Raw genomic sequence first — 25,154 nt, 5'->3', positions numbered from 1 at the left:
AAGCGTTTAAAATAAACACAAGTGTACGAAATATTTTTTTAAAATTTTGTTTTTTTTATTATTTTGCTAAATATGCCATTTAAATTTGATGGCTCATGGTTGGTTGAATGGTTGGCTGGCTGGCTGGTTCGTAGTTTCGTTTGTTTGACTGGATGGATGACTGTATGGTCGCGCTGACTTTATGTCTGGTTTGAGGTCTGTCTATTTACATCCATCTGTCAGTTAACACTTCCATTTGTTTAACCTCACTCTCGCTTCATGTGTGTTTCAAACTATGTGCGTTTTTTTTATTTTTTGTTTGTTTTCGCTTCCTTATTCATTTGTGATCTTAAAACGTATTGCATGTTCCTCTTTATTATTTAATTGCTGTATTTGCCATAAACACATACTCATACCAGTAGATTTAGCCCACCACCAACCACCCTGCTCCACATCCATCCATCCAGCCATTCAACTATAGCTTCTACCTATAGTCGCTTAATAAAGAGTTAATTAATGTTGAAAAAACCCGACGACAGGCTGCACTATTAAATAATTAATATATTTTAGTTTCAAAAAAAATCCATATGTATGTAGCACGTAGGAATGAGTATTGTAGGTTTTAACCACATTCAGCATATTTAATTTGACATGGTATTTGTAACGCATCAATGTAAAGTTTCGCTGCAAGATTTATGACACTAAAAAGTTAATTTCTGCTGACTTAACTTAATCAGTTTTATCTTCATAACATAACGGAATCCCTACCATTATTGGATTGTAGCGTGACTTCAAATTGAATATTTCGATTGCGAAAGAATTAGCTTGTATTAATGACTCCTCCTGATTGATCCAAGACTAGCTAAACCTGGTCCACGTTACTGATCATCAATAATAATATTATATTGTTGTGCCTCTTAAGCTCACTGTGTTTAGTTATTGATTCACTTATTCAAAAGGAAATACAAGGTTTCCCTGTTGTTACTCTTTATATGCATATTTTTGTGGTTCGTTTTGTAGACTCCGAGAGTAACATGATGAGACAGAGTAGGATATGGGTTGAGGTACCGAACACTTTACTTTTGGTTGGAGGACCTTTCTGATGTTACTTCATCTCGGATATCTGAGAACACTTTGCTATCATTCCTTTTTTTATTTGTAGTTCGTGTTGTAGATTCCGAGAGTTATCATGATGAGGTAGAGTAGGAGATGGGTTGAGATACCGAACACTTACTAACCTATTTTCTATGGTTTGGATGATCTTTCTGATATTACTATATTGCTATCCAACATTCCTTTATCTCGTAGACAGTATTCGCAGTTATGTATATATCTAAACCAATTCGATCTTGGCCGTCTCAAAAGTGATCGATATAGACTTAATTGAGGTGCTTGCATCATAAGTACTCATGTTATGAGAGTCCGTCTTACTTTCATCGACTACAGCATCGACTATCATGAAGTCAGGGAGTAGGAGACTAGATGAGAAGCAGAACACTTCACTATTCGATTTTCTTTGATTTCGATGACCTTCATGATATTACTACATGCTTTAAGTTCGGGTATCTGAGAACCAAAACTCTGGCTATCCGAGTTTTGGGTTTGGAAGACCTGACGTTACTATATTATTCACACAGTAGACAGTATTCCCAATTTGACATCTAAAACGATTCGATTTTGGTACGTCTCTAAGGTGTTCGAAATTAACCCATTTTATCTGTTTCTGACCGTTATAAAGGCTACTGCATCATAAGGAATCATGCTATGAGAATGAGTCTTACTTTCAACAACTAAATTTCTCCTGAGAAATTGTTAGGATACACATTCTGAGGATACCACACTCTGTCATTTCCGGTAAAAAAACCCGAACATATAGCTATAACATTTTTTCGTTCGTATCTCGCAATTACACATTTAAAGCGATTCGATCTGGGCCGACTCAAATGTGATCGATATTGATCCAATTGGGCTCCTTGATGGAACCAAAAATGTATATAGTTTAATAGTTGATTTAAGATTTTTGCAGTGAAATAATTATTTAAATGAGTTTCATAAGGTGACAGTAGTCTGTTCAGATTAGGATGATGAAGAGAAAAAACGCAACAAAATCTGTGTAAAGAGCACATACATGGAAATTATTATTCAAAGTTTTTTTGCCTGTTATACGAACGCGAAAAGTATGCAGCATGTAACCAATTCCCGTGCCTAAATTGAACAGCATCTCAAATTCATTTCAAATTCGAAGAAACCCAACTAACTGCTCCCTCTTTCTTAATTGTTAGTTCTATTAAAAACGCTTAATAGCTGCTACTTAATTGCCGCTAGTAAATACAAGCAAATTGTTAGTTAGTATGTAATTTATTAAATTAATTTAAGTTAACAGCTTTGATAAACATTAAATTGCTACTTTTTTTTTTTTTGTTTCATTTCTCTACTTGACTTTTTAGCCACTTTAATAATAATTATAGTTAATTTAATTAACACCATCATGTTAACAATTATTTAAGTGGTTGTCGATTTTACGATATTGTCCATTTGATGAATGTTGCATGTATTCGTTTGAGGTTTTATTATTTTTTATATCGTAGATAAACTTAAATGTTTACATGTTTTTTGATTTTAGATATATGGCTACAAATTGTGATATAAAACAGAATGGCTGGGAGAGTTTTTTCTTCAATATTTATTTGCAAAACAGTGTTGTTAATAAGAGTAAAATTTTTTAAAATTTAATGGACATAAATGCAAGTTCGGACCAGGTCATCTTTGTACTATTTATTTTTTTACCTGTTTTTATTCTTATTTCTTTCTATGTTTAGTTAGATGTAATTTACATATTGTTTTACAATGTTCGTTGTACTAAATAGTTTTGTAGCAGGTAGGCTATTGATATAAGGAGAAATTCTAAATACATTTTCTAAGTATTAAGCTAGTTTTACGATATAGTATATACGAATTCTTAAGAAGCTACAAATGTCTAGCCTTCACTGGTTTTCAATCTCTAATAAGTCGTTTACAAAGTCATCCTGTACAAAACCATTGCTCATGATGTATAATCTAATGGTGAGGTATTATATTCTGTTGATGTAAGACTTCTGATAAATAATTTTATTTGAAAAACTTAAATTTGTAATATTTGATCAATAAAGAGAATCCTTGTTTCATTACCATTTCATTCACTTCTAATGCGAACGAGGAATTGTCCAAAGAAAATGTTTTCATACTAAATTTAGTTTCTCTACTTTCAACTATGCAAACGGGAATTTCAAAATGAATCGCAGCTTGATTTCTTTTCAACGTAAACTCAGTAGTACGAATCAATATAGAGAAATCAGATTTGAATTGATTTCGACTGACTAAATGGCGTTAGCTTGGCATTTTATTCGTTATCGATCAGGATCTATTAGTTGATTTTATATCGAGCCAATAGTTTTGAAAACAGGGGCCAAATTACCGCATTCGAATGAGCTATCGTATCGAAAAATAATTTAGATATAGAAATTTCTTGCTCGATATCGAATGCCATAATCTCAAATATGGAAATGACGATCAGTTTTATACGATATCAAATGCTGTAATTAGGCCCCAGTTTCTAACGGAAACACAAAATTTTGAGTTGTTTCGTATTCAAAAAATCTTTCCCATAAATTTGAGAGTTTTTTATAATCTCAATTAATCAATTTTAACCATTTCATCCTCAAATTACTTTGTGTTTTCAATTACGAAAATTGTATTATTCAACTATCAAAATTATCAAATTCAAAACTCAAAATTCAGTAGAAAATATCAGAAAAGTTAGTTTTTGAGCACATGAATACTTGATTAAATTATGAAATCATTGAAACCAGTTTAATATATAATAAATGGTTGAATTAAATATAGTTTTTTTTCTGTGTATGAACTATAAATTAATCCCAGATCCCAAATATATTTCAAAATTAATCCTAAATATTTAAAAAAAAAAAAAAACATGAATATAATTTGACTTACCATTACTAGGTTTCTGCGGTATTTCAGCCGGATCAATGCCACGACTTTGAAATATATGTGCAACAGCACTACAATTTGGACTAAATTGTTCCAGGATCGATGAACCCCCGGGTGCAGCTAAAGCTGCAGCCAAAGGAGGCGGTGGAGCGGTTATTGAATCCAATGCATGTGCCTGGAGAACAGGGTTCAATAAACCAATCACTAATAATAATGAGACAAACAAAGGACGGTAAATATTTCCAGAGTAAAGGCAGTGTTGTTTTTGAGGTTGTTGAGAGGAGGATGATGAATACATTTTTCTTGTTGTTGTTGTTGTGGAGCGGTTTGAAAAGGAACTCAATTTGTTAATATTTATGCTGAATGTTCTTGTAAACATTGTTTTTTAGTTTATTACAGAGTATAGTTTTTTTTTTAATAAAAAGTTTATAGTGAATTATATAAAAGGATAAAGTTTAAAGTAAAAATAAAATACTTTTTGGATAATTTGTTTTTATTATTATTTTATATATAAGAACGGTAATTTCTTTTTATAGATTTGTTTGAAAACTTTGCCTTAGTGTTTTGTTTTGTTGCTTAATTTTGCATTTATTTCTTTTTGTTTTGTTTTGTTCACTCAATGTTTTGTTTTTTCTCTCTATCCTTTTGTACAGATTTATATTGTTGTTGTATTTATAGCCGTTTGTTTTTATTGATATTGCTTTTGTTGTGTAGAGTAGAGTAGTAGTTGTTGTTAATGTTTATGTTGTTTGTTGTGCTTTGGTTAAGTTCACTACTACTCCTATTGTTAATATGGTGTTGTTCTTGTTGTTGTAGTAGTAGTTGTTAGTGGTTGTTGTAGCTGTTTTTGTTCGTTTATGTTTGCCGGCAAAATGCGGTTAAATGTAGCAAGTGTTGCAAGAAAAACCAAAAACAACAACTGTGTTTTTTTCTAAAGGGAAAAGGAGCGAGTGAATCGAAAAAGAAAAGCAAAACAACAAAAACAAATTAAAATGTGCAAAGAAGAGGAAGAAATCAAAGCACGGGGTGGCTTGTTATTGTTTTGTTGTTTTATTGGTTGTTTTTATAGCAATTTTTTTTGTATTCTTTCGTTTTTCTGAAGTTGTTGTATTTAGTTTAGGGTTCGTTGTTAGTTAAATGGATGGATGGGTTGGTTGGCTGACTGGATGGATGGTTGGTTTCAATTTATTTTAAATAAAAAAAATAGCACGCTAATAAAGGGGGTGATGTTTATATAGCAGCAGTCGTAGCTGGTTTTGTTTTTTTTCAAATTTTTTAAACTGGGTGAAAAAGGCACTCTTTTGTTTTACACTCAGCGAGTTTTCAACAAAAAGGATTAAAACTGATTGTTGGTACAGACACAAACAATTATAAAGCGAGCAAAAAAAATTATCAAAAGAAATAAAATCGCAGGGATTTTTTTTGTATTTTATTTGTTGTTTTTTGTGGATTATTTTAACACCTCTTTATTAAGAGAAAATCACACTAACACTATTTTTAATAACAACTCGCACACACTTCAAATATTAACACAATTATTATTATTTTTATCGTTTACTCTTCATTATCTATTACAAACTAATTTGTAGTATGTATTTTATTGTTGCTTTTTTGATATTAGTAATAACAAAAAACTTTACTTTCCCACTTTTTTTTTGTATAATTTAGCACTTGTTAGGCGGTTTGACTTTGAAATTTCATTTGATCTTATATCCAATTTCATTCATTTCTTGTGTTAAAAACAATTTGAAAATTTTATTTTTTAATAACTTCTTTATGTTATTTTTGGAAACAAGAACTTTTTTACTTCTTTCTAATTTATGTTGTTTTATAACAAATTTAATATTTATAGGTAAAAATATTTTAATTAAAACACTATCCGAATTTGTTTGTTGTGTGTCTGTTTACCTTTTGTGTGTGTGATGTGTTTTTTTATAATCCTACCGGAAAATCCCGTAGCGTTCAAAAATTAAATAACGAACCGCACCGCGCGACAAGCTGCAAACGACTGATGTTTTTCGTAGTAAAATGTTAGTTGGCATGGAACGAACGGCTACTGAAAACAAGTGTCACAAGAGTTTTGTTTAGAATGGCAGAACAAAACAAACGTCAAATTAATCTTTACACACAACCGGATATAATAAGAAATTGTAACAGGTAGTGGATTTCAAAACCTTAACTGTTTTCATTCAAGTTCAGATGGCGCTGCTGCTATGAAGTATATGAAATTTTACAAAATAATAAAAAAATTATAAGTGGCAACACCGCGGCTGACATCAGCGGCTGACGTCAGCCAAACCATTTTTTTTATATGAAGTTTTTACGATTTGAAATTGGGGGGTCTATCAGCCAAAAAATCCCATAAGAATTACACAGGCATCAGCAAGTGAGCGGCTGATGTCAGCCGGAACATGCTACCAATCTGGTAACATTTTATTATTTCTATTCTATTTTTTCTGCATTTTTTATTAAAAAACAATTTTGATTTGAACAAAATGTCTCAGTTCAATTTCTTTAACGAAATTAATAGTGCACTTACCATGGATGGGGAGATAACTCGTGGACCTGCTCCTCGGTGGCAAAAGAAATTGGAAGCATCCACCGCTAGTTTAAATGGCAGCATAAATGCTACACGTTCCGTACTTTCGGTCTCATATAACACCAGTTTTTCAGGTGTTAATCCACCCACAAAAACACCGGGCAAAAATGCTGAGGGCAAAACAAAGAAGACACCAACACCAAACAAAGGTTCTAAGACGCCAGGCGGAGGTGACAGATTTATACCCAATCGTGGAACTACAAATTTCGAATTAGGTCATTATTTGGTAAGTAGGAATGGACTAAATCTGAATATGCAATTGTTTATTAAGGATATTTCAGATAAAACAAGAACAGGACAAATCGGAAAATGACGAAGAGAATGAAAGCAATTCTAATAATGCCAACAAAATGACGCCAGCTAAGGCTGAAAGGCAAAAATTAATATCAGATTCTATGCAAGTAGCTGATGGTAAAACTACACGAATTCTATCGTATCAAAATAAGGCACCAGCGGCCCCAGAGTCTCATATTAATCCCTTGAAGGTAGTTTATTCCATTAAAACTCCGATATCGACTAAAAGTGGTTCACGTTATATACCCACTACATCCGACCGCATTTTGGATGCTCCGGACATTATTAATGATTATTGTAAGTATAAAAAAATTAATAAAAGTGAAATAAACTAAAATATTCCATATTTATACAATAGATCTAAATCTGTTGGATTGGAGCGCGGACAACATAGTAACAGTAGCTTTGGGAAATGCGGTTTATCTTTGGAATGCTGTTACCGGTAATATTGAACAATTAGTGGAATATGAGGAGGGTGATCACGCTTGTGCTTTAGCCTGGATTCAAGAGGGACAAATTTTAGCCATTGGTAATAATACTGGAGCTGTGGAACTATGGGACTGTTCTAAAATAAAACGCCTACGTGTTATGGATGGCCACTCGGCACGTGTGGGCTCTTTAGCTTGGAATTAATTTTTGGTATCATCTGGAAGTCGTGATGGCACTATTATACATCACGATGTCAGGGCCCGGGAACATAAAGTAGCTAATCTGGCTGGTCATACCCAGGAAGTATGCGGTCTTAAGTGGTCTACTGACTTTAAATACCTTGCCAGTGGCGGCAATGATAACTTGGTAAATGTTTGGACGGCTGCTAGTGGTGGTGTTGGCACTGGCAATGATCCTTTACATGTTCTAAACCAACATCAAGCCGCTGTGCGAGCTTTAGCCTGGTGTCCTTGGCAGCCTAATGTTTTAGCATCCGGTGGCGGTACTGCTGATAGATGTATTAAGTTTTGGAATGTCAATAATGGATCATTAATAAATTCGGTTGATTCCAAGTCCCAGGTATGTGCTTTGTTATGGTCTCGCAACTTTAAGGAACTCATTTCGGCGCATGGTTTTGCTAACAACCAACTTACAATATGGAAATATCCATCGATGGTAAAACAAGCTGAACTGACCGGTCACACCTCAAGAGTTTTGCAAATGGCCTTGTCCCCAGATGGCAGTACAGTTATTAGTGCTGGTGCTGATGAAACTCTACGTTTGTGGAATTGTTTTGCACCTGATCCTCATACAACTAAAAAGTCCAGTTCAGTTACCAGTAAAGCTAAACAAAGTGTTTTTCGTCAGAGTATACGTTAATATGGCGATTAAGACTCTAGCAAATTTATTGTATTTTGTTTAAATATATTTTGAACATAAAAACAATTTTTTTTAAGAATTTTGCTTGTGTTCTTTTATAAGTTATATATCCCTTGATTTTTTTTTTCTATTTTATTATTTCTATTATAACATGTAACATTATGACAAAATGCCTTTTTGATAAGTTTGTTAATTATGTATGGCAATTGTATTTGAATTTATATATGTACTATTAATAACTTGTAAGTTTTTAAATAAAATTTAATGATCAATGACAATTTTAGAATTCTTTTAAAAAAATAATGAAGCTTTAAAGGTAATAATTCTAAAATACGAAGTCATTTTAAATCAAATCCACAACATACATTGTGGTATGGTAAAATTTTTAATAAATAAGTAGAGCAACAGAAAACACGTGTGTTTTTTTATGAAGCACGGACTGATTGAAATCGGTCCATTATTTCATATAGGCCCCATAAAAATGATCTCCCGTATTATAACATTTTTCTCATAAATATCTGGGGGCTAGTTGAACACGATCGAATGTGCGAGATTTTTTTATTTTTGGGATTCTCTTATTCGATATCGAATAAAATATATTGAAAATTATAATGATTATGATCGATAACGATCGAGTTTTTACTCAAACGCTAATAAGCATTTCGATTAGTAGTGCGAAAATTTGCACCCTGAAAAAAAACTAAATAATATTCAAAAAGCCCACTTCCGCAAATCACTCATGAATAACAAATTATTGAAATTTTTGCATATGTACTCTTGTATGGTTGGTCAAGCCCGATCGCACATTTTTACAAAGTGATTTAAAATCACAAAAAAGGTGTAGGAAATCTGAATATAAAGCTGCTTGCCAATGCAACAAATTTAATTAATTTAAGATGAAAAATTTGTATGAGTTACATACATATTTATAATAGTTATTAAAATCACACCGAAAAAAATATTAAATTTTCAGATTTACAGAACAGACACAAATCATATGTGATTTAAAAACGGTTACAAATTTTAAGAATATTGATCAAAAAATATTTAAATTAAACACATATTTTTGTTACGTTCAGTTAACATATATTCGTCTAAACTTCTTTGCAGATATTTTTTATTTGATATACATATATGTATGCATGTATGTGTTAATATATTTTTCTTTATTTGTATCTATATATAATATTTTTTACATGAATATTCTATAACATACTACATACTAGTAGACTATTAGTACATTAATACTTAATTAAAAGTGTTATTTACCAATATATAGGCCAATGTATTTTTATTTAAGGTATATGTATGTATCATCTATTTTAATGTAATTTTTCATTATTGTATACGATTTGTTTATTTAATGAATATGTATTGGTATTTGTTAACCTGTAATTACTATATGAGGATTATACATATATATATATATAAATTTATGTGAATCTACATATGTACCTACATACATACATGAAATGAATTTCATCCGATTTTTTTGCATGATATTACAAATGTCTGAATATATGTTTAATACATACTATGTATATATATATAGTGCAATTATGTATGTTTGTTTATATATTTTACGAGTGTAGTGTTAAGGTAGGATCACACGATTGCCGCAATGAACCAATTTAATACAAATTTTATTGTGCTGAATTGGGGCCCAATAAAGAAATTGTCCCAATCAAATTCTCTGCAGTCACATGATTGCTTCATTTTATATAAATTTGATTGTCGTAAATTGGCGCAAAGCGATTTAGTGGCAATAATTGTCAGTCACACGATTGTTCTAGTTTACGGCAACTCAGAGAAACAGCTGTTGTGCTAGATGTTAAATTTTGTTTTGTTTACATAAATGTAAAACCAATCTATTTTGGAAAAAAATATTGCGTCGGCCTTAATTATCATATAAAAAAATTAATAAAGAAATGTTAAAAGATGCATGTGGGTCAGAGAGTGGCTCACAAAAACAATATTTCATTTACAAAAATTAATATTGGCGCTAATTGTCTTCTTTGATTGCCGCACTAGAACACAATAAATATTGGTGTATTTTTAACTTTTTTATTATTGGTGCATGTTGCCTATCAAGCATTCACATGATTGCCGTACCAGGGTTGCATTTGATTGGGCCAAATAAGCACAATATTGTTGTGGTTTGACATATGAGCCAATAAGTTGTGAAATCACACGATTGACGTATAAAATAGACCAATAATTGGTGCATTGCGGCAATCGTGTGATCCTACCTTTATGTATACATATATTTCACTCTCTTAAATTGTATGCAAGTATGTGTATATTTTTGATAATGTATAAAATATTAATAAATTATTGTATTCTCTCTGATGTATGTAAATATGTAAATTTTATTTTGTTGTAGGTGTTCTAATTTTATTGCATCTAGGAATCTAAGTTAGTTGATGATTTTTTTAGTATGTTATTGTTTTTTTTTTTAATAAGTAATTTAAAAAATATTTAATTTTGATCCCTGCTGATTTTAAAAAGAAAATTTGTTTATTTTAAAAATCGTATATAAAAGTTAACATATGAAAACACTGATGGAAAACATTTCGCTTGTAAATTAACATATTTAAAAAGAAGTAAGAGTCTTTTATTCGGGTGTACTGAATCTGGGTGCGTTCGTAAATGCAGTAATATTGCATCACTGAGCAAACTAAAAGTTTAGCGCTCGAAAAAGCATATTTGCCATTATTGCTTGACGTCATACGTTTTTTAATGCTAATTGTTGGCAGTGATGCCGTAAAATTGTGCAACCAAACATCATTTAGTTATCTGTTGCAAGAGTTTGCAGGTCGTGGCATCAGTGATGCACAAATTTACTGCATTTACGAACGCACGCACCCCCTTATATATGCTTCACCAAAGTGAAAAATAATTTTTGGTAAACAAAATTCGAGTTAAAAATGTTTTTTTTTAGATTTTGTCTGAAAAAAATTTTTCGAATTGTTATTTTAAATTTTTTTTTTTAATTTTTAATAGTAATCCAGATATATGTAGGTCAAAAATCGAGGTTGTCCTGGTTTTTTCCTCATATCTCAGGCATTTGTGGACCGATATTGCTGATTTTAAATAGGAAACTTCTCGAAAGCATGTCTGACAGAATTATTGGATCCCGAAGATATCTTTTGGAAATTACAAACGGAATGACAAACTTTTATATACTCTTCTCACGAAGGTGAAGGGTATAACAAGCACATTTTAATTTTTTAATTATGGGCTCTGTAACAGTACAGTACTGGATCTAATATTTTTGTCTCTAACCCCCATTTACATGAAGTCTGGTTAGGTGCTAACTAATAGTTATACTGTCGTTTAAAATAATTTTTGTATGAAAACTGTCAGTATAACTATTAGTTTACACATAACTAGACATCGTGTTACTAGGGGTAAAACAAATTTTACTTTTTCTAATAATTTTTGGTCGAATAAATAGTATTTTTTTTCAAATTCTGAATATTTTGTCCAATAGTTTTTTTTACTTTTAAAATTTAAATTAAATACTTTTAACGAGTTGTTCCTTAAAAGACTGAGAGAGAAGAAAAACGGATGGAATGGATCGGGCAAAAAAATATATAAATTAGGAAAAATACAAATAAAATTGTCCCATCTTATATGTATGTATATACAGTGATTGACAATACAATGGACACTTTTTTGAAAACTATATTCCGTAATTTCAGTTTTTAAAAACCAAATATGTATACATGAATATTTTAATAAAAATTAAAATTTACTAGATTTTAAGGAAAAACAAGTAAGAGAGCTATATTCGACTGTGCCGAATCTTATATACCCTTCACCAAATTATACTTCATAATAAAAATTTTAATATTTTTAGGTAAACAAAATTAATTTTTTTAATATTTTTTTTCAATAGTCGAAAAAAGCCCCGTAGTCGAAAAAAGACTGTTTCAACGTTTTCAAGTTTTTTTTTTGTTCTTTTGCAATGTATTTTTATAATCTCAATATGTACCTATGTATATTTTATATTAAAAAATATTGCAGCTATAAATATTTTACATTAAAGGTCGACTTTTCATAAATATATAAAGTCGACTAAACTAAAATTTTAAAAAGTCGAGTTTTAATAATCTTTAAGTCGTCTATTTATTACACTGAGTTTAGATGATGATTTTTATGACGTCTCCCTTTGTTTTTAGGCGAACGACGTAGAGAAGCATGAGAGGTAAACAAATGTGCACGACAAGGCGAATTTATACAAAGTGGAGTCAGTCAAACAGCTGATAATTTTTTTTCGCTTTTTGGTTCTAACAACTGTCAAAGCTTGTTTTTATATTTAAATATCTATATATTCTAAGCTTATTAACAAAATATTTATTGTTTACATAAATAAGTAAAGCCCTCACTATTCAATTATCTACACTTTGTTAAGTTTAAATACTTATTTGTTTAATTTTTCATTTTGGTTTTTTGACATTTGTTAAGACCAATCGTTGTTTTTGTAGAACTGACACCACCTTGTATGAATTCGCCTTGGTACACGATTTGTGTTTTTCGTGTATTTATTCATATTTATCTTACACTAATTTATTTTCTTCTTGTTACGTTATATTATTTTTCTTATTTTGAATTTTAATAAAGAAGATTAACCAATTAAACAATAAAAATCAATCCAGTCTGCAAAAAAGGACATGCAAACAAAATTCATCGTGTAAACACAAATGTTTTTGGAAGCAACTTCAAAAGCGATTTAACCCTCCGGTAGTCGCAATCATTTTCAAATTGATATGTATCAATAAATAAAAGGCGCGTCTGAAAATAATCTCTTCAGTTTTTATTTCGAAAACATAAAAATAATATTAAATTCACAGTATTTAAAAGAGTAATAAACATAAAATTGCGGTAAAAATATATTTTTATCAAAAAATAGCTTAAAATTTAGGGTGCTTAAAAAATGTAGTATAAAAATTGTTTGAATGAACCAGATCAGTTGCTACTAAAGGAGGGTTAATAAAAACGATGTCGTAAAAATCTTCGTCACTCAGGGACGTTATATATGCAACCCTGACTCAGGGTTGCATAAATAACACATAATTCCGGCGAAAACTTGGCAGCACTAATGTTTAAATGTTTACAAAAAATAAATTTGAAATTTTAAAGATCGTAATAAAATATTTTTAATAATATTTATCAATATAATAAAAATGGATAGTATAGCTTTATGGATAGAAGACAGCGATGATGACACTAATCGCGAGAGAGTTCAAAGGATATTGCTAAAAGACAAATTAGATATAATGAATCTAAATGACAAGAGGTAAGATTTGCTTCGAAAATTATGAACTTTTTAATAAATTTACGGACTACTACATTTTTAGTTTCGTAAAACATTTTCGTCTAAATAAGCCAGCATTTTTATATGTTCTTCAACATATTAGAGGTGAATTGTTGGAAGGATCAACATCTGCTCACACACCATTACTCAAGCTTGCCACCACTTTAAGATTCCTGGCACTAAGTGACCAACATCAAATAGGCCAATATCAACACTTGAGAATTTATCAACAATCAATGTTCAGTTGTGTCACACAAGTTTGTAATGCCATTGAGAAGTTAGTCTGTCGCAAGCATATTATATTTAAATCGTCCGAAGAAAATCAAAAGGAGATTAAGCGATATTTTTATAATAACTATGGAATACCGGGAGTAGCTGGCGTAGTTGATGGTATACATATACGAATAAAGGAACCAAGTGAAAATCAATTTATATTTTTCAATAGAAGATCACAATGCTGTTTGAATGTAATGATGGTAAGTTATATCGAAAATATGCAAATGTAAAATTTAACGTATTTATTCGCTTGTTCATTCTAATTTGTTTTATATTTCAGATATGCGATCATCAAATGTTTATACGTTTTATCCATGCAAAAGATGGTGCTACTTGGTGTGATTCAAATATTTGGATTATGTCAGCCATAAGAGACTATTTAGTGAACGTATACCAAAAAGGCGACAGATGTACAAGAATATTGGGTATTTAGTTTAACAAATCTTATTTTTATGAATAATATATAAGTACATATTTTAATTTGGTTATTTTAGGGGACTGTAGATATCCATTGGAACCTTGGCTCCTTACGCCATATCGAGGTGCCCGTCCTAATTCTACAGAATTCAAATTTAATGAGCAACATGCCAAAGCAAGATCAGTCATTGATAAAACATTTGATTTGCTAAAATCAAGATTTCGTTGTCTCACAGTTGAGTTGCCTTTTGAACCTGTCACATGTGTTACTGTTATCAATGTATGTGTTGCTTTGCATAACATTTGTTTGAAATTTAATGTAGATCAGTTTCCCATCGAAAGCAACAACGTAGAGCCAGGATGCAAAAATATTAGAAATATTGGTAAAAATATAAGAAACGATATAAAGGATAATATGCCAAAAATTAAGAAGTTAAGGAAATAATCATAAGTAGAGATTTTACTTTTATAATATTCTGGAGAAAATTTTCTGAAAACCTAACGTTTATGAAATCTGATGATCTTTTTTTTGTTTTATGTTTTTTTCTGTTTATTTTATGAAATAAATAAAATCTTGTTTTGTTGTGTTTATTTATTTGTTTTGTTATTATAAACTAGTTGACCGCCCGCTTTCTTTGTATTGCATACTTTAGGGGCTTTTTTACAGTTGATTGGACTTAAAAAAGCCGGTTTTAGCCGTAATTTTTTAATTTTTTTCTTTACAAACCATCTCCTGAAAATTTCGAATCGAATAAAAAAAAATCAGCCAAATTGCTCCAGCCGTTCTCACGTGATGACATTACATACATGGACCATTTCATTTTTATATATATGGGGCATTTCATGTCAAGTGAACCAACTTTTGAAATCGATGTCTTCCGATCGGGATGAAATTTGCACCAAGGTTAGCTCTATTGGATAGTAACTCAGACACAATTTTTCAACAACATCGGTCGAGAACTCTCTGAGTTATAGGGGGTAAAATTTTGACAATTTGGTCAAACAGGGGTTTTTTCTTATCCATGTAACTTATTACCTATTGTTCTTAGCAAAATGTGTCCCAAATAGTATAGATAGCTATTTCTTCGATCTTTCGAAAAAAAATATTTAAAAAAAAAAATAAAAAATTTTTAATATTTTTTTTCCGAAATCAAAAACTTTTTTGACTTTTTTTTAAAATGCGTCCTTTTTTTTTTTTTTTTTTTTTTTCTTAAAATAAAGTTTAGATATTTTCCTTGAACACCTACTTGGTCGCTTAGTGGGATGCGAGTGGGATATCTATCAAAATAAATATTTTGTAACTCAAAACATAAAATTTTTGACTTTTTTTGCAAAATCAAAAACTTTGTTGACTTTTTTTTTCAAAATGGACCCTTTTTTAATCTTTTTTTTTAGGTCAAACAAAAGCTTAGATATTATCCTTGAAGACCCTTTTGGTCGCTTAGTGGGATGCGAGTGGGATATCTATCAAAATAAATATTTTTTAACTCAAGACTTACAATTTTTGACTTTTTTTTTGCAAATTTTTTTTTAAAATTTTTTTTGTAGTCAAAAGAAAGCTTAGGTCCATTCCTTTAAGATATTTTAGGTCCCTTAGTGGGATACGAGTGGGATATCTATCAAAATAAATATTTTGTAACGCAAGACATACAATTTTTTAATTTTTTTTTGCAAAATCAAAATTTTTTTCCAATATGGGCCCTTTTTTAATTTTTTTTTTTGCTCAAAAGAAAGCCTAGGTCCATTCCTTTAAGATATTTTTAGTCCCTTAGTGGGATGCGAGTGGGATATCTATCAAAATAAATATTTTGTAACAATTTTTTAATTTTTTTTGCAAAATCGAAATTTTTTTCCAATATGGGACTTTTTTTTAAAAATTTTTTTTTGCTCAAAAGAAAGCTTAGGTCTTTTCCTTTAAGACCTATTTTGTCACTTAGGAAGATGTGAGTAGGATATCTATTAAAATAAAAATGTTGTAACTCAAGACATTCAATTATTGACTTTCTTTTTGCAAATTCGAATATATATATAGATTAGCAATAAATACAGGAACAAATCTACCTCTAAAAAGCTAATAATTTCGATTTTCGACTTTACAATCAACCATTTTCATGTTTAAAATCGATTAATCGAATGCAATAATCGATTTGTATTTTTAAAAATAAATCATAATTACAGATTAAAGTCATATTTTGCAAAAGGATAATTACTTTATATGTATTGAGGTGCTCATTTTATAAAACGTAACGGTAAAGAAAATACAGTAATTGTCCTTAATCAGACATTAATGAGAATTACTGTATTTTGGCACTTGGCTGACACGTATGTCGTTTTTGTAGAGTATATAGAAGTGTTTTGGTTACTTTATACATCCCATGTAATCTAGTGTCAAGACAATTGTCACTTAAGAGTCTCTAAGTAATCTGGAGTTTAGTCACTTTTTTTTTTTTTTTTTTTTTTATATAAATTTTATTTTCAATTCAATACTTTGGATCAGTCATCAGACAATCTAATTGTTATCAAAAAGGGTTGCTGTAGCAGCATGAACAATTTAAGAATAATCAATCTGGATGTTCTGCATGTGGTTCAAGTCCAAGAAATTGTGCTACATCAATAGGATGAGTCCATAAATCCATAGGACTGAGTGAAGTAGGGTTGGCTGAACAGTTAAATATGTGCAGGGTGTCATGATGACCCTGACCACATGCTGGGCATAAGTTAAGGACGGCACGGTCTATGCGGGACGTTAAGTTAAGTCGTTAAGTCTGTCCCTCCATCCTTTATACATCCATTATGTAACTACTTTCGAAAATAAATTCGTTCGAATTTACATATGTATATGCTTTATACATACATACATTATGAATAAAAATTCCCCGGGAGTTTTTCCCCTTTTCTCATTTTTCCTATTCAAATTCAATGGGAAAAAAACTTCCGGAGAACAAACTCCCAGGGAATTTATTATTCATAATTGGGCTGATTGTATTTCGAATCGAATTACATAATAACCCCCTTGATCTAAGTTGTGCCAGAACGACTCGGCGTCTGCTATCGGTGGTGGGCGACATTCATACGGCATCCTGCTACCGTGGAATTGATGGCGTCTCTGTGAATATAGTTGAAAGCTGTCATATACGATCAAATGGATCCTGCACATAACTCTGTATGCTCTCCTTTTTTTTGCGTAGGTGTTGTCTGACATGTCTCGGGGCATAGGGTAACATAGAGACGAGACGTAATTGTCAAAAACCTAAGTCTGTTGTCAAAAACCTATCTCTCGCAACAACAAAATTCATGCTAGTCAATGTATTTTGTTGTTGTATCAAACATATTTTTTGTTGTATTTTTGTTTGACAAATCGTAGTGTCTCGTCTGAAGTTTGGATGACTCCTCCGGTGACTAACTGCTAGTTACGTGCAGTGAAGAAATTGTGAATTTCATTGAGATAACCATTTATCAAAGGGTCATTAACCATTAACAAGTCACGTAACTAGTTGCGTATAATATTGATACTTATTTGGTCAATTCAATATCATGTCATAATGTCCTAATGGTTTTTATGGCTTTTCAAGCAAAAAATGTCCTAAACTAATACTACTGTGTATGCTATGTTTATTGTGTTATCGTAACCAACCAGCAAAGACCTGCGCCGAATGCCTAAGAGTCGGTAAAGCCGAGCTGCCGAGTCTTGATATATTAGGACATTATGACAACATGACTGATAAGAGACCTTGTGAATTGACCAATTGTTTTTAAGTACATACTGTTAAAGCTTCATTGTAAAGAGGCATTATCTTAAACGTATATTTATTGCCAATTAATCCAATAACAAATGAGTATCCACTATTATAGGAGGAACATGTACGAGGAAAATTTGACACGATGTTTATAGTTTGAGGCAGGGATTTCAGCAATGAAACCAAATACATAAATTAACATTAAACATAGGAAAAATACTACTTAAAAAAACTTTAGATTAAAAATAACATTTTTTATTTAATAATGTTCATTCCTTAAAATTAAAGTGTTGTAGATCAATTCATATTTATATATGTTTTGTTTTAAAGGTTTATAGACAGATAAATATAGTTGGATGTATGGTAGATATTTAAATATATGCATTTTAAAGTTCTTAATGTGTAGTTATGTAGTTCGGTATAATTTTATTTATAGATTATTATGTTATGTATTCATTTTATTTTTTATATATATATATGTAAGAATATTTAAGATTAAATAAACAAGTGCATTTTTCTTAGTATAAAACCGAAATAAAAGTTTAAAATTAAATAAAATAATAAACTTTTTAACATCATAGTAACCACAGAGTAATACATATAGAGCGGAAACTAGAAAATAACTTTTTTTGTTTTCACATAGATTTTTTTACAACTGTGTTAGGTCTTTGAGTGGAAAGTTTCCCATCTATGTGTATTTATCTATGATAGTAACCACTAAAAAGTAATAGGAAAACATAACAGATTTTTTTGTTAAGAAATAATTAATTAAAAAGAAATAAATATAGTTTGGGAAGCAATAATAATTTTTTATGATGTAGTTAAAAATTTATCGATGTCTGCGTCATCCGAAATCATTTCCATAGCTTGGAAATTTGTTTTTATATACGTTTTGCAATTGGATAAAGCTGTAGTAAAGTAAAAAAAAATATTAAAATATGTTATTAAAAAGCAGTGTTTTCCTTTCAACTTACCCAATTTACCATCCATAACACGATTGGTTAAACGTTTGGCCAAAACTTTAAACAATTCTTTGGTAGCAATTTTGCGTTTGTAGTAGGGATTCAGATAGTCGACTACGGTTTTACTAATTTCATTGAGTTGTTTTTGAGCGGCTTCACGTTCTAATTGTAATTTTTGCTTGTAGGCCGATGAAGAGCTAGAGGAGGAGGAGCCTGATTTAGTATCATGATCTTTTTGGGATTTTGTTTTAATATCCCTGGAATTAGATGCAGAAGATGATGAGGAAGAAGTATGAGCACGATGTGAAGATGAACTATGATTAGTAGAGGACGTTTTCGTTTTAGCTGATGTTGAAGTGGAGGAGGAAGAGGAGGGCTTTACAAATATTTTATCGTTTGAAGTTTTGTCTTTGTAGGAAGAGTTTGTTTTATCTTTATTGGAGCTGTTGCCATTTGTAGATTTTTGATCTTTTAATTTTTCTTTTCTTTCCTCGTATTTTTTCTTTTCGTTTTCGATTTTATCCAACAACGATAAAATATCATCGGAATCTTTTTCATTCTCTTCGTCATCTTCTTCAGTATTGTCAGAGTCGTTTTTATCATTTTCCATTTCAGTATCGGGTGGTGTATAGATTAGGTGACTGCGATATTTGTCTTTAGAGTCTTTGTGATAGTGTGATGTTCTTTTAGTCTTGAAGAGACTTGAGGACGATGAGGAAGAGGATTTCTTGAATGATTTTTCATTATTTTCATTATTTATTTTGTTTTCCTTGGACATACTCTTTTCCTCCTCATCCTTAATATCTGCCTTTTCTTCCTGTTCCAATTTCTCAATTTGTAATTTTAATTCCTGCTCTTTAGAAATCAGTAATTCCAAGTTGTCTTCACTAGCACCTCGCTCCGTGTCTACTACCATTTTATGCTCTTCTTCATCTTCTGATTTGATGCCTAATTCCTCTTCATTTTCGGGGGAATCAATTTTTTCTAGCTTAATATCCATATTAACATTCTCTTCGGGCTCTTTGTCCTCCGTGCTAGTATTAGAAGAATCTTCTTCGCTGCCTTTGGAGACATTAAAGAAACTACCTATGGTGGTTTGTTTATCCATGTCTTGTTTATAGCTTTTGGGTTTTCTTAATGCTTTTGGTATATCGTTTTTACTCTTGCTGCTGTTTGCTAAACATTGTGGATTATCATCTTCCAATTCCTTAAGTTTACGCTGAAAATACTCAACACTGCCACCATTCCAGACACTCTTTTTAACTTCTGGTTTGGGTACATAGTCCATTAACACAGGCATTAAACGTTGCTTGCTGGTCAATTGTTTTATGATCGAAAGCTGCTCAAAAGAAACTTATTATTTTCAATAATCGAGTTGCTATAAAAAATTCGTTTACGTTTACCTCTTTTGCCACCGCATGTCTGTACATATTGGCCACTTTTTGTTTTGAAAAACATTCGTATTCAATGTCTGCCGCCACAGCTTCATAATCTCTCTGTACTAAGGCACTTCTAGGTCGGTCTTCCTCACTATTCTGGACATTTGTCTTAAGAGCATCTGCTAATGCTGTTAAGTAATTCTCACGCATTGATATTTTTAGACCCGCTACTTTCGTTGTGGTCGCTTGAGCTTGATGTATTCGTGTCATATGAGTTTCAGATTCTTGTTCCAACTCTTTGGCCGCATCTAAACATTTTCGCAGTTGGAATTGTTTGCGTATAAAGTCTGCAGTTTCTCGCTTAGCCTTCTTGGCCAATTGATCGTGTGAAACTTCGCCAGATTCGTCATCAGAGTTGTCATCATTGTTGGTATATTCTGCGGCAGCTCGTTTGATACCTGCACGTCCACCTGCATTCAAATAATGTGTTGAAAGAAAGTAAAAAATCAATGTGTTTGTCTGCAATTTTTCACCATTTTAAGGAAATTTCATATAGTAATTCAGAAAATTATAATTAAAATTCAGAAGTTTAAAATTTAGTAATTATTTTGCACATTAGAATTAAATTTTTTCTGGCTTGAGTTCAATTTACTATATAATAATTCAAATACACTAAAAATGTAATTTACACAATTCGTAAATAAGAATGCATTTCTCCTTACCTTCATATAAATCTGCACTATCCTCTAATGAAATGCCCGTCTTAAAAGCCGCATCCATGCATAAACGTTGAAATGTCTGCAGGGCTTTTTCCATCTTCTTGGGATTCTTACAAACATCACATTTGTCAACACACTCCGGAGTCGGATCGCCAAAATAATTGGAGAATAGTTTATGACGACACTGCATCATCTCACAAAACGAGACGATTTCATCGAAATTTTTCACGGCTCTCTTGGCCATTTCTTGTTTGCCCGAACACGAAGAAGAGCGTGAACGATTTATATCGTTCTGCAGCAGGAAACGTATAGACTTGACATCCTCGCGCCCATAATACAGACGACAATACGACTTAAGACCATCACGACCAGCGCGACCAGATTCTTGATAATAAGCCGCCACATTTTGAGGAACATCCCAATGAATCACAAATCTTACCGAGGGCTTGTCAACGCCCATGCCAAAACTGTTTGTGGCCACAATGATGGGATAATCTCCGTTCATCCATTTCTCTTGAGCATCTACACGTTCTGAGCCCTTCAGACCGGCATGATAAGCAATGGCCGCCACACCTTGGCGTGAAACGCCATAAGCAACTCGCTCCACATTTTCACGGGTACGACAGTAAATTATGCCACAACCTCGTTTTGGGGCGGGTGTAACACGAAATTCCTCTTCATCTCCCAGACAGTGCAAGGCAAATGAGGCCAAATGTTGGAAATCATCTTCAATCGAATTCTTAAAAACTACATCATAAAAGAGATTCTTGCGAAAACTGGGTGTAGAAAATTTCGCCACAGGTTGATTTAAATTTAACTGTTTGAATATGTCTTCTTGAACATGCTTGGAGGCAGTGGCTGTCAAAGCCATCCATAGAATTTTGGGATATTTTTTACGCAATTCTCCCAATTTCAAGTAGTCGGGACGAAAATCATGACCCCATTGAGAAACACAATGAGCCTCGTCCACTGCCACATACGCTACTTTATCATATTTCACTAATTGTGCCAGCAGCTCTTGGAAACCCTTGGTGGCTGCTTGTTCAGGTGTAATATACAAGAAACGTATGCTGGGTTTAATCGACTTTAAATCATTTACTACGCGATCCCGTTCCTTCTGAGACATTTTGGAATTTAAGGAATCTGCTTGGATTTTCCATTTGGCCAAGTGATCTATTTGATCTTTAATCAAAGCCAACAAAGGAGAAAAAACAATAGTCAATTGACCCTCTGCAATGAGTCCTGGCAACTGAAAGCACAGTGATTTGCCGGAACCAGTCGGCATACTCACATAAACATCTCGCTTTTCTACAATACAAAATAAACATTTAATTAATACAACAAACACTTGTTAGTGGCTTTATTTTTTTTATATCAAAGAATTCACTAACTTTTCACTGCACATTTGATGGCTTTTTTTTGCAACTCGGACTTGAACTCCTTAAAGCCAAAGTGCTTCTCCAAATTTTCATACATTTTCACTTCAACTTCATCTCTGTCTCCACTCATTTTGCTTTTGTTTATTTGATTTTTTTGTAATATTTGCTTTTTAAATTTATTAGTTTTGCATTATTTTTTTTGTTTTTTGTGAAATTAAAAGCAAAGTTTGTTTTATTTTCTGTGTTTTTTTCCTCGTTTTGTTTTTTTCGTATGCGAAAAAAACACACACACACAGCTGTCAAAAAGGCGCCAACAGCTGACTAAAATTTTGTTTGCAAAAAAAAGTAGTAGTAAAAACACTCGGGCTCAATGTTGCGCTTTTTTTAAGTTTTGACGATTTTTTAAATGAAGATTTGGTATTACAATAAGTGTGTTCGCGTACTTTCCAGTAAAAATTAAGCAGTAACTTTAATTTAGAGCGTAAAAATACATTTACTCTCAATCTAAAAAAATATCCAATTAATTACGAGAACAACAATTTGTAAAAATAAGTTGTATTCTATTAAAATCAATTTAAAACGTTTGTTAATTGTGTTAATTTTCAATTATTTTGTTTTGTTTACATTTGCAACAATTTGTTTTAAACATATTTTTTATGTTGATATTTTGTACTGGATATGTTGATATTTTGTACTGGTATCAATATATCAGATATTGATCGGATATATTGGTATCAATATATCAGATATGGTCATTTAAATTTTGGTGTTAAAAATCAGCAAAATCGGCTGACAATCTCCAATTGTATGTAATTTGTAATTGATGATCTCCAATTCCCAATTACATGTAATCTGAACAAGTAAGATAGCTATATTCCAACAAAAAAACAAATTTTAAATATTTTTAGGTAAAAAAATTTTTAATTTATTTTTTTTTAATTTTTTGTTAAAAATGTTTTTTTGAATTGATATTTTAAATTTAATCTTTTTTTTAAATTTATTAAATTTAAATTTAAAAAAAAATAATTTTTTTAATTTTTTTTTGTCCGATTTTGTCCCATTGTAGGTCTATGGTCTTATATACATCGTTGCAAAGGTCTTTGAAATATCTATCATTAGATATCCATATTGTCTAAATTAATAACTTAGTAATCCAGATATAGGTCAAAAATAGGTCAAACATCGAGGTTGTCCTGATTTTTCCCTCATATCTCAGCCATTTGTGGACCGATTTTGCTGATTTTAAACTTCTCAAAAGCACGTCTCACAGAATTATTGAAGATTTGGATCCCGAAGATATCTGGGGTCTTCAGAAAATGATTTCAACAGACAGATTGACATGGCTTAATCGACTCCGCTATCTATAAGGATCCAAAATATATAAATTTTAGGAACAAATTTATAAGAAATTAATACAGTTTGTATTAAAGTAAACTTACTTTACCAGTAAGCTGGATTTAAATACTTAGACGCTAATAGAATGTTCTAAACAAAGTAAGAATCATATATTTGGGACAACCTATATATTGTTTCTAATTTGCATTATTAGCGATTTGAATTTAACGATCTGGAACAATCATCATTTTTAAGCAATTCTCCATACAACATTTGATTTTAAAACGTTGTTTATGTTTAAAAATTGTTTATGAATGTGGGGTTTAAGCTGCTAACCATAAGCGTAGCTAGACTATTATGCTGGGGTGGGCATGTGCCCTTCCCAAATAGTAAAAATAAACAATTTTTTTTATTAAAAAAAATATTTTTTTATTAAAACAAAACTAAAATATCACAAAAATTCAGTTTGCTAACATATCTACTTCATTTTCAATATTTAAAACTGCTAATTTATTTTATAAAATATTTTTATAATTTTTTTTGGTTTTTTTATTTAAATATGTACTCCTTTATTTTAGCTTGTAAAAACCAAACATTACATGTGCTCCGTTGTACGATTGGCAATGGAATATTTTTTAACTTTTTGGGTACCAAAATCCCCATGATTAATGTTAGACCACAGGAATCTCTTAACGGAACAAGCTACAAATACAAAAAAATCTTTCTGCGAGTTTCCAAATTTTTATCTGGGCAGATGCGAGTCTGGGGTGGTTTTGACCACCACAGTACTCCTCTATCTACGACAATGCTGCTAACATTACCATCGGAGCTCTAGAATTCGAATATTCTAGTTTTGTCAGTTAAGAACAAACATGAAGCTACTAGAAGGAGGTAGGCGCTGTGTTTAAATAGTTGTTGCGGTTGCAGTAGTTAGTCAGTTTATCATAGGCGCTGTTAGAATTAACTTCAACTGCATTATTGTACATTATAAAGTGTGTAATTTAATTGTATTTATTTCTGTGAATTATAAACGTGTATAAAAAACATTGAGTGACTATTTAAACTGTTCTTGGGTAAAATTTGTTACAAATTTTAAACTACTAAACTGCTTTTATTTGCTATCAAGAGTATCCGGTTTATTTAAAGGAAATAAACCACCGTTTTTAAATGGTAAATATGTAGCAATATATTTTTGTTGTTGTTATTTTAAAATGTGATTACCATTTATGTAATTAGAATTATTTTTTTATTTTTTACTTGTTATTACTTTACCAAACAAGTAATAGCCATTTACCAATTACTATAATTTGAAAAATGACAATTATTTGTAAACTGAAAATAAGGAATATAGTTTTCCAAAAAAGTTGCTATTGTAATGCTACTCACTGTATATACAAATATTTGTGGTATTCACACGGTCTACTATTTGAATATTGTCATAATGTCCTAATATATTTTGATAG

At 31.1% G+C, this 25,154-nt stretch overlaps 5 protein-coding genes across 6 annotated transcripts in view; 3 read left to right on the top strand and 2 right to left on the bottom strand.

Moving 5' to 3' along the window:
* The window catches only part of dlp (dally-like), a 182,276-nt gene extending 176,753 nt beyond the window's left edge, over window positions 1-5,523 (bottom strand). The window contains exon 1 of one of the 2 annotated variants that reach the window (XM_065503930.1): window positions 3,970-5,523. In XM_065503930.1, the coding sequence (XP_065360002.1) occupies window positions 3,970-4,345 (376 nt within the window). In that variant the 5' untranslated portion in view covers window positions 4,346-5,523. The remainder of the gene's footprint in view (window positions 1-3,969) is intronic. The other variant, XM_065503929.1, reaches the window with a different exon arrangement.
* A 923-nt stretch (window positions 5,524-6,446) lies between these two features.
* Window positions 6,447-8,445, top strand: LOC135955184 (cell division cycle protein 20 homolog). The gene is made up of 3 exons (XM_065505501.1): window positions 6,447-6,791; window positions 6,847-7,156; window positions 7,218-8,445. Exons 1-3 carry the CDS (start codon window positions 6,462-6,464, stop codon window positions 7,490-7,492), a joined length of 915 nt encoding a protein of 304 aa, XP_065361573.1. The 5' UTR covers window positions 6,447-6,461; the 3' UTR covers window positions 7,493-8,445.
* On the top strand, window positions 7,539-8,167 carry LOC135955640 (cell division cycle protein 20 homolog). Its single transcript, XM_065506000.1, has 2 exons — window positions 7,539-7,561; window positions 7,636-8,167. The coding sequence occupies exons 1-2, from the start codon at window positions 7,539-7,541 to the stop codon at window positions 8,165-8,167; spliced, it is 555 nt and encodes a 184-aa protein (XP_065362072.1).
* A 4,911-nt stretch (window positions 8,446-13,356) lies between the features above and the next one.
* On the top strand, window positions 13,357-14,625 carry LOC135955639 (putative nuclease HARBI1). Its single transcript, XM_065505998.1, has 4 exons — window positions 13,357-13,469; window positions 13,531-13,963; window positions 14,044-14,188; window positions 14,258-14,625. The coding sequence occupies exons 1-4, from the start codon at window positions 13,357-13,359 to the stop codon at window positions 14,623-14,625; spliced, it is 1,059 nt and encodes a 352-aa protein (XP_065362070.1).
* Window positions 14,626-18,150: 3,525 nt separating this feature from the next.
* On the bottom strand, window positions 18,151-22,678 carry RecQ5 (RecQ5 helicase). Its single transcript, XM_065503543.1, has 5 exons — window positions 22,369-22,678; window positions 20,981-22,285; window positions 20,283-20,728; window positions 18,892-20,218; window positions 18,151-18,825 (listed from the first exon to the last, which is right to left on the bottom strand). The coding sequence occupies exons 1-5, from the start codon at window positions 22,484-22,486 to the stop codon at window positions 18,728-18,730; spliced, it is 3,294 nt and encodes a 1,097-aa protein (XP_065359615.1). The 5' UTR covers window positions 22,487-22,678; the 3' UTR covers window positions 18,151-18,727.
* Between the last annotated feature and the right edge of the window lie 2,476 nt (window positions 22,679-25,154).

The sequence above is a fragment of the Calliphora vicina genome, chromosome 3 (assembly GCF_958450345.1).
Source record: "Calliphora vicina chromosome 3, idCalVici1.1, whole genome shotgun sequence".
Lineage (NCBI taxonomy): Eukaryota > Metazoa > Arthropoda > Insecta > Diptera > Calliphoridae > Calliphora > Calliphora vicina.
The sequence above is the reverse complement of the archived record's forward strand: the minus strand, read 5'-3'. Positions and strand labels throughout refer to the sequence as shown.

Excerpts from the sequence above, each read along its gene's own strand:
- LOC135955184 (XM_065505501.1), top strand. The coding sequence starts at position 6,462 with ATGTCTCAGTTCAATTTCTTTAACGAAATTAATAGTGCACTTACCATG. Across the intron at positions 6,792-6,846 it reads TCGAATTAGGTCATTATTTG|ATAAAACAAGAACAGGACAA; the intron begins GTAAGTAGGAAT and ends AGGATATTTCAG. Across the intron at positions 7,157-7,217 it reads GGACATTATTAATGATTATT|ATCTAAATCTGTTGGATTGG; the intron begins GTAAGTATAAAA and ends TTTATACAATAG.
- LOC135955640 (XM_065506000.1), top strand. The coding sequence starts at position 7,539 with ATGTCAGGGCCCGGGAACATAAA. Across the intron at positions 7,562-7,635 it reads TCAGGGCCCGGGAACATAAA|TGGCGGCAATGATAACTTGG; the intron begins GTAGCTAATCTG and ends ATACCTTGCCAG.
- LOC135955639 (XM_065505998.1), top strand. The coding sequence starts at position 13,357 with ATGGATAGTATAGCTTTATGGATAGAAGACAGCGATGATGACACTAAT. Across the intron at positions 13,470-13,530 it reads ATGAATCTAAATGACAAGAG|TTTCGTAAAACATTTTCGTC; the intron begins GTAAGATTTGCT and ends CTACATTTTTAG. Across the intron at positions 14,189-14,257 it reads CAGATGTACAAGAATATTGG|GGGACTGTAGATATCCATTG; the intron begins GTATTTAGTTTA and ends TGGTTATTTTAG.
- RecQ5 (XM_065503543.1), bottom strand. The coding sequence starts at position 22,486 with ATGAGTGGAGACAGAGATGAAGTTGAAGTGAAAATGTATGAAAATTTG. Across the intron at positions 20,729-20,980 it reads TAGTGCAGATTTATATGAAG|GTGGACGTGCAGGTATCAAA; the intron begins GTAAGGAGAAAT and ends ATTTGAATGCAG. Across the intron at positions 18,826-18,891 it reads TGTTATGGATGGTAAATTGG|CTTTATCCAATTGCAAAACG; the intron begins GTAAGTTGAAAG and ends ACTTTACTACAG.